This window comes from Pelophylax lessonae, assembly GCF_965119305.1.
Source record: "Pelophylax lessonae genome assembly, chromosome: 5".
Taxonomy (NCBI): domain Eukaryota; kingdom Metazoa; phylum Chordata; class Amphibia; order Anura; family Ranidae; genus Pelophylax; species Pelophylax lessonae.
Window position 1 is genome coordinate 411,726,858 of NC_138772.1, and position 12,199 is coordinate 411,739,056.

A 12,199-nucleotide genomic window follows, 5' to 3' on the forward strand; every position below is an offset into this window, starting at 1 on the left:
GTGCTGCAGCCAGGGGGATCAGTGAGTTTTTCTAATTACTCACTGATCACAGGGGGGGGTCTGTGCTGGTAATCAGAACATTGATTATCACTGCAGCCCTGGGGGGGGGGGGGGGGTTGTGCCACTAGAGCCACCAGGGATGCCCACCCATGACCACCAGGGATGCCCACCATGGCCACCAGGGATGGCAATCAGGGCTCAGAGAGCCTGCCAGTGATGCCCTCCCTATCAGTGCTGCCCACCAATGCCATCTATCAGTGCTGCCCACCAGTACCCATTATTGCCATCTATCAGTGCCGCCCACCAGTGCCCATTATTGCCCACCAGTGCTGCCTATCAGTGCCCATCAGTTCCGCCCATCAGTGCCGATCAGTGCCCATCAGTGCTGCCTATCAGTGCCCACCAATGCTGCATATCAGTGCTACCTATCAATGCCCATCAGTGCTGCATATCAGTGCCACCCCATCAGTGTCTCCTCATCAGCGCCTGTCAGTGCGGCGTCATCAGTACTCATCAGTGCAGGAAAAAACGTATCTATTTACAAAATTTTATAACCTAAACAAAAAAACTTTTTTTTTTTTTCAAACTTTTCGGTCTTTTTTTATTTGTACACCAAAAAAGAAAAAACCCTGCGGTGATCAAATACCACCAAAAGAAAGCTCTATTTGTGGGGAAAAAATGACACACATTTGGTTTAGGTACAGTGTTGCATGACCGCGCAATTGTCATTCAAATTGCAACAGTGCTAAAAGCTGAAAATTGGTCTGGGAAGGAAGGGGGTTTAAGTGCCCAGTATTGAGGTAGCTAAAGCAGCATTTTCTGTTTGTTTTTGCGCTGCATTAAGAGTCTTGGAATAGGCCCCAAAAAGAGTTCATAGTAAGACGGGGTTGATGTTTGGGGATTTCCGTGCCTCAGAAAAGAATGTAAAATTTTTTCTAAGGCAGTCAAAGACAGACGAGTTGGGGAAAGGCTCTTGGATCATGCTATCTGCGTCCTCCAATAATTTAGTGTGCCCGGTGAATTTATTAAATTCATATCTGGTGCACAGGCCGCCACAGGGGAGTTTTCTCTTTGTTCACCAGAATGGTTTACCCATGACAATTTTTCAATTTCAGGCGGTTCTGAGGAGAGTTTTAAAGTATAATAGGTTATTTGACGTTGGTACATCATCGCACTCCTTCAGAATAGGGGCGGCCACGGAAGCAGCAAGATTAGGGCTCCAAGGTAACAGGATAAAGCAAATAGGTAGATGGAAATCAGATTCTTTTAAAATATATGTGAGACCTAATTCTGTCTTCTAACCCATTTAGGTGTCCATCAGATAGTATGGATAATCGGCCACTCGTATATATTTTGGGTGCAAAGAAGAGCAAAAGCCAGAAGCTATATGGAAACCCTTGGTTTGAACAATAAACTTTTTACAATTTGCTGGCATGGTAAGAGAGGTATGGTTTTGGGAGATCTGCTAGCTGAGTTGGGTATTATGGCATCTGTTCATCCCCAGCCAGATGTAATTATTGTGCACGAGGGTGGGAAAGACATGGGGAAGCAAAAAACTTTAGACCTAATGTTTCAATTAAAAAAGGATATTAGGACTATTAAAGCAATATATCCCAGCTCGGTGGTGGTTTTCTCCGAAATCATACCTAGGTTTAGATGGGCAGGTTCAGTGGCATTCCGTGCATATGAGAAAATCAGGAAAAGAATTAACATGGATAATGGTTATGGATAAATTCTTAAGGTTGGATTTCGGCTTTTCCTATCGGCATTTGTAGTTGGAAGGTAATGTGGAAGGGATATATAGAGGTGATGGAGTGCATTTATCCGACATCGGGTTATACATATTCAATAACAACCTCCAGACATGCATTGAGAAGGCCGTGCTGTGGGGGTAGACAGGTGTTGTGCCAGGGCACACCCCCTGTCTGGTTGGGGGACAGTGTATTTAATATTGAGATGTGGTAATTCAACTCGAGCTGTAATAGCTGAGTTGAAAATGGTATGGAAAGTAAAGTTATCAGTGGTATTGTTGTTCGTATGAAGTTTAAATAAGTATACTTTGAAACCAATTAATAAAGGCCGTGGCCATAAGATTTTGCCAATAAGAAGTTGTTGTGTTATTATTATGCATGTCTGGAGGTTGTTTGATTATGAATGCTGCGTGTGGTACCATGAGGAGTTGAAGGACAGAGCACATGCTGGTTCTCTATTCCAACAAGGATTTGGCTTGTCATTTCCTGCACAAAGTTGGCAGGAGTAGTGGTGCCTCTGTAGCCTGATTTGCCTGCTTATATTTTGCCTGTAACACTGGACTGTTTGTAAGTGCATTTCCCTTATATGAATACATTTTATTTTGGGGTTTTACACTATATTTGTTCCCTTTGGTCTTTATCCTTATGGTCTTTGATGTCTGCGAGTTTCATCCTCCATTCATCCCACTGGATATACACCTGTGGTTGCAGTCCATCTTAGGAATCGCAGTACCATCACATAAGCCTTTTTTGACCCTTATGTTGTACTACGTTATCTTGGGTCAACATCCTCTGGTGAGCGCATTTGTTATTCTGGTGTTGGTGACGGGATAAGTTCACAGTATGATTCACCTGACCACCTTGGATGTCTTCACCTTATACATTTAATTGGGACTTTTTTATGTATAATTTCTATACCATCACTTGTATTTGTATGGAGAGCTGTAACAGTTCTCTCTGATTTAGCGCTGCCTTTTTGAATATGTATTTTTATTAATTTAGTCAAGCAAGTCTCAAGTCCTCAAACTGACTTAAGTCAAGTCATGTGACTCGAGTCCCCCACCTCTGCTTATTACAACATTTCAGTGAACCATCAGTCTCACCATATGTCGAAAACATGTTACTGGAAGATGGCATCTACCAGGGGTAGTTTTCCTTGGCCAATTACTAGAGGAGTGTTTTCAGCAAACTGCACTAGAGCCACGCTGCCAGACCAGCCACTAGAGTGAAATTAATATTGAGAGAGCCTTCCATGAATGACTGGAACCTCGCCTTTATGGTAATTCCCTTACGATATCCCCTTTTTCCATGCAGCAAAGGTACAAGGTCATCTACAGATGGGAATACTAACTGCATCTGCCTAATAGTAATGTGAGTAGTCTTAAAAATAAGTTGGGGATATACACATTAATTATTTAAGTTTCGCCTCTGGTGTTATGAATTATTTTTTCTCTAAAGTGTTCACCATATAAAATAAAAGGTGAACTAACACCATACACCCCCTCCTCAATTCCCTGCTCTACTTAACCTCCAGGAAGTGGTGTATCATCAATGTGTACAATGCACTCAGACCCCAAGGGGGATGATGCCCACGGTGACCTCATCCCCTCTACACCCATAAATGGAACAGGTCTGAGGGGCTGTAGTCACGCCAGTCACTGCCTGCTCTCTGGCTCCTGTCACAGAGGATCCCTTGGGATTTGAGGGGCGGGGCGCTAATGTCCTCTTGAGATAGGAAATCTCCCTTGCCAGTCTGTCTGATGTGAGCTGTGAATCTGTAGAGACAAAATGGGGGGTCGTGCAGATGTGACTGACAGATTGAGTCTGTACCCCAGTACAACCCTTCTGGTCAGACTAACCCGGGGCAGGAGGATTGTAATGGGCACAGACTAACCTGGTGGTGGAATTGTACTGGGCACAGACCTAACTGGGGGGAGGAATTGTAGTTGGCACAGACTAACCTGGTGGGGAAAAATTATATTGGGCACAGACTAACCTGGGGGGGGGGACTGTAGTGGGCACAGACCAACCTGGAGGATGGGGGGGGGGGAATTGTACTGGGTAAAAACTAAACCGGGGGGGGGGGGGAGAGATTGTAGTGGGCACAGACTAACCTGGGGAAGGGGGAATTTTACTGGGTACAAACTAAACCGGGGGAAGATTGTAGTGGGCACAGACTAACCTGGGAGAAATTTATTGTAGTGGGCCCAGACGAACCTGGAGGGGAGAAGTTGTAGTGGGCACATACTAACCTGGGGGGATAGTTTTGGAGGAATTGTTTTGGGTTCAGACTCAACTCACCTGAGGAAGCAGACTAACCTAGGGGGGATTGTACAGGGGATGCAGAGAAACTGACTTGGCTGACTTTTGTTCAGTTCGCTGGCTGACCAAAAAACAAATGCCTGTGGCCAGTTTTACAGACTCTTGCACTAAAACACTATAATGTACATTACCTAATGCACTATATTGTGCATTACAGACTAATACACTATATAGGACATTGCAGACCTCCACACTATATACAATATATTGTACATTACAGACTCTGTACTATGTAAACTATATTGGGCATTCCATACACTATACTGTACATCTAAGAGAGTGTAGTCTTGTCAGATAATAAAATTTCAAGTTCAAATTCCCATTAAAAGATAATTATAATTTCCTTCTTCAGTTCCTCTCTAATATCTTGAAAAGCGAGTAACAAAGACCATCAGACTTTATACCACCACAGAGGTCAATTATACATTTTTCACACAAGATTCACACGATGTTTACCCAAAAGTCACCCTTTTTTTTTTTTCCCCTATAGTAATAAGTTGTGTAAATCTTGGATATCAGAAATGTACCAGTGTATCATCACAATTAGAAGGGGAATTAGATCAACGTAAATCTACAATAAAATAAATGATTACGTGTGTGAAGCACATGTATATGCAAAGTGAAGCAGCAGCACTCAATCACGTCTACAAAAGCGAAATTCAATGCGAGTGGTGTTTTATAACTACTATAGAAATAGCTGTTTTCTAAATGTAGGAAATATGAATGGGGAGTAACCTTTTGTATGTTTTTTTTTTTTTTATTGAAGAAGAAGAAACAAAAAGGCTGGTACATTTTCTTCCAGGATCATATTTCTGTAGATAAATTTCAATGCACCTTATGGTTGTAAAATTTTCTGAGACATTCATTTTTGTGTCCTTTACCAGATGGGTGCAATGAATTTTGCTCTCTCTCTGCTACTAATTGCTTTCCGTGTCGTCCACGGTCTGGTAAGTCTGTACACATAAGATATCATACATACAGCCATACAATCAAATCAGTGTACATTGATGAGAATTTGTAAGATTTCATCATAACCTGACAGCCTATATTTATTCAATTGACAGATTTACTGTATTCTATTACTATTTTTACAATCATTTTTAACTAAAATCTTTAACTAAATCTTCACCCTAGATTGAATTTTATATAGATAGTTTCATTTATATATTTGTAAGCCTTTAGTAATGGACGAAGACATCTTACCAAGAGTAGAATAGAGATACAGACACACACTAAAATGGCAATACACAACTATCCTGGACATCTAACCTGAAAATCGGGCATTACAGTACCAGCTTTGATATTAGTTCAACCTCCAATGTTTTTACACATGAGGTATCAGTCCTTTGACTACAAGGGGAGATTTTGTTAAAACTGTACAGTGCAAAAGCTGGTGTAGTTTTGCATAGAAACCAATCAGCTTCTAGGTTTTATTGTCAAAGGCTAATATGCACAGCTGCACCAAAGGGTTGATTTACCAAAACTGGAGCGTGCAAAATCTGGTGCAGCTCTGCATAGAAATCAATCAGCTTTTTTTTTTTTTTTGGTAAAGCTTAATTTAAAGAAGTTGAACATAGAAGTTGATTAGCTATCATGCACGGCTGCACCAGATTTTGCACTCTCCAGTATTGGCAAATCAACCCCCAAGTGCCATGTCTTGGTCAGTGTCACCCACTTGGCTCAAAATTCTTTTGATGCGTTTGCCCCTCTGTGGACTATTTTAGTAAAATGATTTTTTATTTTAATACTTATTTCTAGCAGCGGCAGCCTGTAGTGGTAATATTGTTGTGACTTACAGTATAATTGGCATTAGCTGCCTGGTAATGTTACTTTTGTTCTTTTATTTCAGTCTTTACCACCATTCCCAGATATTCCTGGTGAGTTCACGCTGTATATTTTGTATTTTCTGTGTAAAGTAACAGGATAATGCTGAAAATGAGTTTGTTTGTACCTTCTATTAGCTGATTAATATCTCCTACATGTAGAAAACAAATGCAAATTCTTGCTTTATTTACTTGTAAAAAATGTTTTAATAATTTACACAGATTAATCTTTTACATTATTTAAACGTGTTACTGGGCAGGTATGCTGCTACCTATGTTTTACTTGTCTTTGGATGTATACAAATCTGCTTGAAACTAGTTAAACAGCAGTTATGTATTTAATCACAATGCCACCATTTAGACAATCTGTTCTTTACAAATGTGCGGCTTATTCGTTTATACAAGGTGCAAGTGATATATCAGATCAGTGTGATTACGTGAACACCATGATGTAACTTGTATTCAGTGATTATGTATAAAATTACACCGTTTTTTACTTTTAATGTTAAGATTTTAATGTTTTTTAATAAAAAATCCTTTTTTGATAAATATTTTTATAAATGTATTTATCAAGATGTGCCTTTTAAAATCCCAAATATCAGTAATGTTTATTATATAGATGTTCAGGCTTGTTTTCCTTTATCTTGGAAGATTAATAGCCCCTGGACTGATAGACTTCCTTGGAGATCCATTTGTTGGTGGTGTCTGTTGAGGTCTGAGGTTCATAGATATCCTTCTCTGAAGTCTATAGATACATGTAGTTGGACAAGCTCTTTCTACATCACCTAACCAGATGTTTTGTTTGACAAATGTCCAAAATATGGGAGCAAACAACTCCATCTGGACTTGAATACTGAAGAGCCACATGGTGCATGTATGTAAAAGTCTTTCTCATACAATGGCTTTTACGATAGGCAATGGAATTGTTTTTACTTACCTGGAGCCCCACATCTATTATTTTTGACCATAATATGGATGGCTAAATCCTATTTTGACTTAGGTTGCCTACAAAAGAAAAGGGGCAGTTTTGATGGTTCCATCTTCCTGTGTACTTTATGTACAGCTTTATTCAATTTTTCTCTCCACCTCAGTAGTGATCCATATACAGTATTATATTGTGAAAATTAACCTATAGTTATGTCTCTTCTCTTGTCTGACCTTGAAGCATTCACCTGATCATAAACTTAATGTGCACTAAAGTTGTTTTTTTTTGCCTAGACATACAGTTTGCAATAATGCTAGAATAACCTAGTTTTCATTCTCTATAGAAAGTTGAATGAAAGATGAGGTTTGTCAATGTATTGAAAAAAACAAATACTGAGATTTGATTAGCTTGATTTAGTCTGAACCTCTAAATTTTTACTCTTCTGTATTTTTGCAGCAAAAAATTGTACATTTAATTCGACACAAGCCAATATTCTTGAAATTAATCAAGGTATGTAAATTTGGTATCTATCTATAGTTCTTTTCTTTAAAAACATGTTTGTTTGTTTTTTTTTTTTTGTTTTATTATTTTTTTCCCCTTTTTAATTTAATTTCTCAGAATGTTTTATTATGCAGTAAAGACCACAGGGTACGTGGTTGTATTAATTTCATAATTACATATGTAAATTTACATTTTTTTCATATGGGAGTACATTCCATGTTATGAAACAAATGGAAATCTTAACAGTGCCAAGTTAAAGGGTATTTGTATTCATATTGATAGGAGTTTCCTAAAAAAACGGTTTACATGGTCTGTATCATAAAGTAGCTTTAATAGAAACCAACACTAAGAGGCATAGGAGGCTGCCACTGCTGAGCTAAACTGTCCAGAGTTAGACTGGAAACATGTTTTGGTTGAATTTGGGCTTTAAATAATTAAAATCATACATTCAGCATCACATCCAAACAACTATCATCTTTCAAAAGAAGGGTCAGCAATACCAGGTGCCATATTTCTCTCATCACATATTTGTATCAAGAGATTTGAGGATGGTAATGTACTAAGGGGTGGGGTGAGTGTCACAGGCTATTGATGCTGTAAATTTAAGTGAGGAACAATAGCAATAGAATCAATTTTTCCAATCTTATTCAATCAATTGAATAGTTGCCCGGCAGGATAGTTTTAGATTTTAGCAGGAGAAACAGGCAGAAACCCCTGACAGCCTCCCTATCTCAGGGCAGTACAAAAGTTTCCTGCTACTACCATCCATTATATTTTAAAATTTGGCTGGCTTGGGCACCTATTATTATCATAGTTTTGGCTGCCTTAAGTTCACAACTACAAGTAGCAAATAGGGCATTTGTAAGGATTTATCTCCACCAGACTTCCAGCAACTTGTACTACTAAATTTGGTAAAGCACTACCTGTCTAGAACATAATTTGTAACCTCTTGCCAACCCACATTCCCTGCTAACATCACCCACCAGGGCCCCTAATATTTTGCATGCACAGTTTACTGAGGGTCTGGTAAAACCCTTGACCAACTCTTTCCTAACTATGATGCTGTAATGTGAATTGGTAAGGATTCAAATATGGGAGATAAAGAATTACCTAAGTCACCAACCAAGAACAAAGCAGTACATTCTAAAAAGTCTGAACTCCCATCTTCCTTTACTGTATTAGATCAATAGGAAAAAGGGAAATTGTGGAGAGCTGTGGGCTAGAAAACCAAAACACAGCTTGTTCTGCACAAAAACACAAGACTGGACTTTCTAAGGCACACCATAGAATGAATCGTAGCGACTCACAGTTTAATAAAAAAATATTTATTGAATATAATTAAAAAGTGAGGGCAAAAAACAAGTTGTCCTCATTAAATACATACATGACACAAGACAAAAAACAAGAGTACTAAAATCGAATAACCTAAGACTATTTCTAGCCCATATAATCTCTAAGGATAAATGGAAGAAACGTGTAGGTTATTGTTTATAAGTTCACAGTATTTAGGTACATCATATATTGCATAATCCTATCTGATCTTTAGGTCTACGTCTTTTATTAAACTGTGAGTCACTATGATTCATTCTATGGTGTGCCTTAGAAAGTCCAGTCTTGTGTTCTTGTGCAGAACAAGCTGTGTTTTGGTTTTCTAGCCCACAGCTCTCCACAATTTCCCTTTTTCCTCTTAATTTTGGATGATGGCAAATGTTGGGTAGTTCATTTTCTCTTATATTGTATTAGATCAATAAATCTAGAATTTGGATAACATTTCATCAGTTTGCCCCATTCAAACTCAGCTCCCTTAGAATTATCCTCACTGTTCCCCTTTAAATATATTTTTTAATGTTATTTTTAAAAATCCTATATTTTTTTTTAACATGATCTGTGTTTGTTAGCTTCAGGTTTGGATCTCTTTGAAGGGGATATTGTACATAATCCAGTGAGTAAACTATTCTTGACTATTACATTGTCTTTACTATATAATATTGCAACAACACATTGGCCGCAACCAAACTTGACATAAAGATGAATAAGTATTTACCAGAGGTTTCCAATGTCATTCCCCTGTCTCTTTGAATGGGATATTGTGAATAATACAGTAAGTAAACTATTCGTGATTATCACATTGTCATTGCTGTATAATATTACAGGAACAAATTGTCACCAACCAAACTTGATATTGAAGGCACATAAGTATTTACTAGAGTTTTCCCCTGTAATTCTCCTGTTTGAGATTCTCCTGTGAGATTTTCCTGTTTGAGATATCAATAGGCACAATACATTTCTCGTGTTTGAGGAACAATGAGTATGAAAGTGAACCTATTGCATTACAAGCCTTTTTTTCTTTTTTTTGGACATTTTTTTTATTTAGAACAAAAGCCTGAGTTTACAATTGGAATAATACTGAGTTATTATAAATCTGAAGAATGTGCAAAGGATCCTTTTATATTTCTGTACATTTGTATATTTCTGTACATTTGTATATAAGGTCAGAGTAGTTATGGTAACTGTACTCTAGTATTACCAACCTTATGGAAAATGCTATAGCCATCATTAAATGAGCATATTAACACTCAGTAAGGGCCAAGGGCATTTAGGTTCTGGTTAAGCTCCTTTTTTTTTTCTCTTACTTTGTCAACAAGCAAAGAGAGGGTCATAAAGAGGGGCAGACTGCTGGGGAAGGAGAGGGGTTAAATACAAATGCAAGGGTGGTAGAAGAGGTAATAGTCAAAAAATAAAAGGAGAAAAAAGTAGGGGAAGTGTGAAAGGAGTCAAAACCCCAGCCCATATGTGCCACGTTTTCTTTAAAATTTATGGGGTTCAGTCAGTAAGATTTCCTTATATTTAGTTGGGGATCAGAAATAAGTCCAAGAGAACCATGTATTTTGAAATGTCTCATTTTTGAGTCTAAGCATCATGGTGAGGTCTTAGTTTTTTTTTTTTTTTTTTTATGTTTTACTGGTATTATCTGTTGTCCCACCATTGGAGGGACTGTATATTACCACTTGGCCTGTATACAAATTCTTGCAGCATTTAAGAGGTAAGTTACTGCAGAATGTTTATAATATTTCACAAACAGAAAACTTCGATATAGAAGGCATGCAATATCAGTAAGGATGTCCAGAAAATTTGGTAGGGAGAACCCTCTGATTCCTTACACTTCCAGCTGGAAGGTTCAGTTACATAAAACATCAGCTGTAGTTTCACTGGAAACCTATACCGCCTTGTTGGATGTTTGTCTGACTCTTGAAATCTACTAGCATATTGGGCCTAATTCACTATAGCAGTGGTCCTCAACTCCGGTCCTCAGGGCCCACTAACAGGCCAGATTTTAAGTATTACCTTGGGGAGATGCAGACTAGAGTACTGCAATCACTGAGCAGCAAATTATATCACCTGGGATGTATTTCCAGTTATCTTGCAAACCTGGCCTGTTAGTGGGCCCTGAGGACCAGGGTTGAGGACCAAGGCACTATAGCATCTAGTAGAGGTTTTTAAACTTGCAGCTTCACCTAATTGAGTTGTTAATTACTATAGCTGGGAGTAGTTTTATGGGAACTGAGCAGTTCTACTCCTTCCTTTATAGTGAATTAGGCTCTAAGCCTGCTGGATACATATAGTGAAGCAGTAATTCAGGCACAGCCCAGAGAAGTGAAAATCTAAACAATGGACTGGGCTGCCAGACTACAGGTGTCCATCTGATGAGAGGTAATTGACAAGACATAAGGCTAAAACAAAGGGCAGCTGTAGCACGAAATAGCAGGTAATTGGTAGTGGAAAGTCCGCAGCGAATGACAATGCAGAGGTTTTAGCCATAGACTCAGAGAGTAATAAACTCATCATATGAAGTAACAGCATAAGTGGCCTATGAGAGGTATATATCAGTCAGAGCAGCACATGAACGGCAAAGGAGGATATGTGTCAGAGCAATTGAATAGTTGCAGAAGGGTACGGCACTGATAGGCAAAATACAGAGAATTCAGGAGGATGACCGTTCAGATTGATAGGCTAAAGCCCGTAGTGTATAGGTCTGGATTCAAAGTCTACATTCCATCATAAACCCAACAGTCTGAGTGTAAAGAGCCAATCCTATAGCTCAGTCTGAGTGGGAATAGTCACAGACAAATCAAACCTGGTTCCTGGTCCTGTTAAATCCAAGTCTCCTTCTTTCATATAAAACAAAGGGGGGGGGGGGATAGCCGCGCTTGGTGCACAAAAGGCTGCCGGTACATAGGTAATATCAGACCAGAAAAAATTGTTGTAAAAGGTGTACAGCGCCAAACACTTCATAAACAAATAAATGCAACAGAAGTAAAAAGACTAAACAAAGTCCATATAAAGTCTGTGAGGCCGGGTGCTAAGGGTCAGAAATGAATGAAAAGAAGTTCCAACACCATAGAGTTGAGATCCCTAATCCTGGAGGAACCACGTGCTCATATAAAGTAATTCCTTTACCGGAACATTGGACCCCCTGTTAAGGAAGGTCAAACAGGTATGGATCACAGGAATCACAAGTAAAACGGTTTCCCCACAGATATCTGGCACCAGGTCCGTCACGATAACTTCATCATTGATAATAGGTCATCAAACATTCATACTTCATAGACTCCTTGTCATAATTGGTAAAGGTGCCCCTCCAAAAACAAAGGCCTTTGACAACGTCCTATGATGCGACGAAACGTGTCAAACGCCAGCCCACATGCAGACACGCCTCCAGCCGTGGCCATTATGAATACATGCTTTGTATCATGCAACACCATGTGAGTTTTCTACTTTGCTTTTTTATTCCTATAAACGTACATACTTTACTGTTGAGTCCCATTTGTTTTTGGAGGGGCACCTTTACCAATTATGACAAGGAGTCTATGAAGTAT

The 12,199-nt window shown here is 38.9% G+C and overlaps 1 protein-coding gene across 1 annotated transcript in view; it reads left to right on the plus strand.

The window, feature by feature from the left end:
- Nucleotides 1–4,957: 4,957 nt before the first annotated feature.
- The window catches only part of LOC309556037 (meprin A subunit beta-like), a gene marked incomplete at both ends in the record, with an annotated part of 52,772 nt that continues 45,530 nt past the window's right edge, over nt 4,958–12,199 (plus strand). Inside the window, 4 exons of the mRNA XM_082258312.1 lie at nt 4,958–5,020; nt 5,923–5,950; nt 7,278–7,331; nt 9,221–9,264. Of these exons, the coding sequence (XP_082114438.1) occupies nt 4,958–5,020; nt 5,923–5,950; nt 7,278–7,331; nt 9,221–9,264 (189 nt within the window). The remainder of the gene's footprint in view (nt 5,021–5,922; nt 5,951–7,277; nt 7,332–9,220; nt 9,265–12,199) is intronic.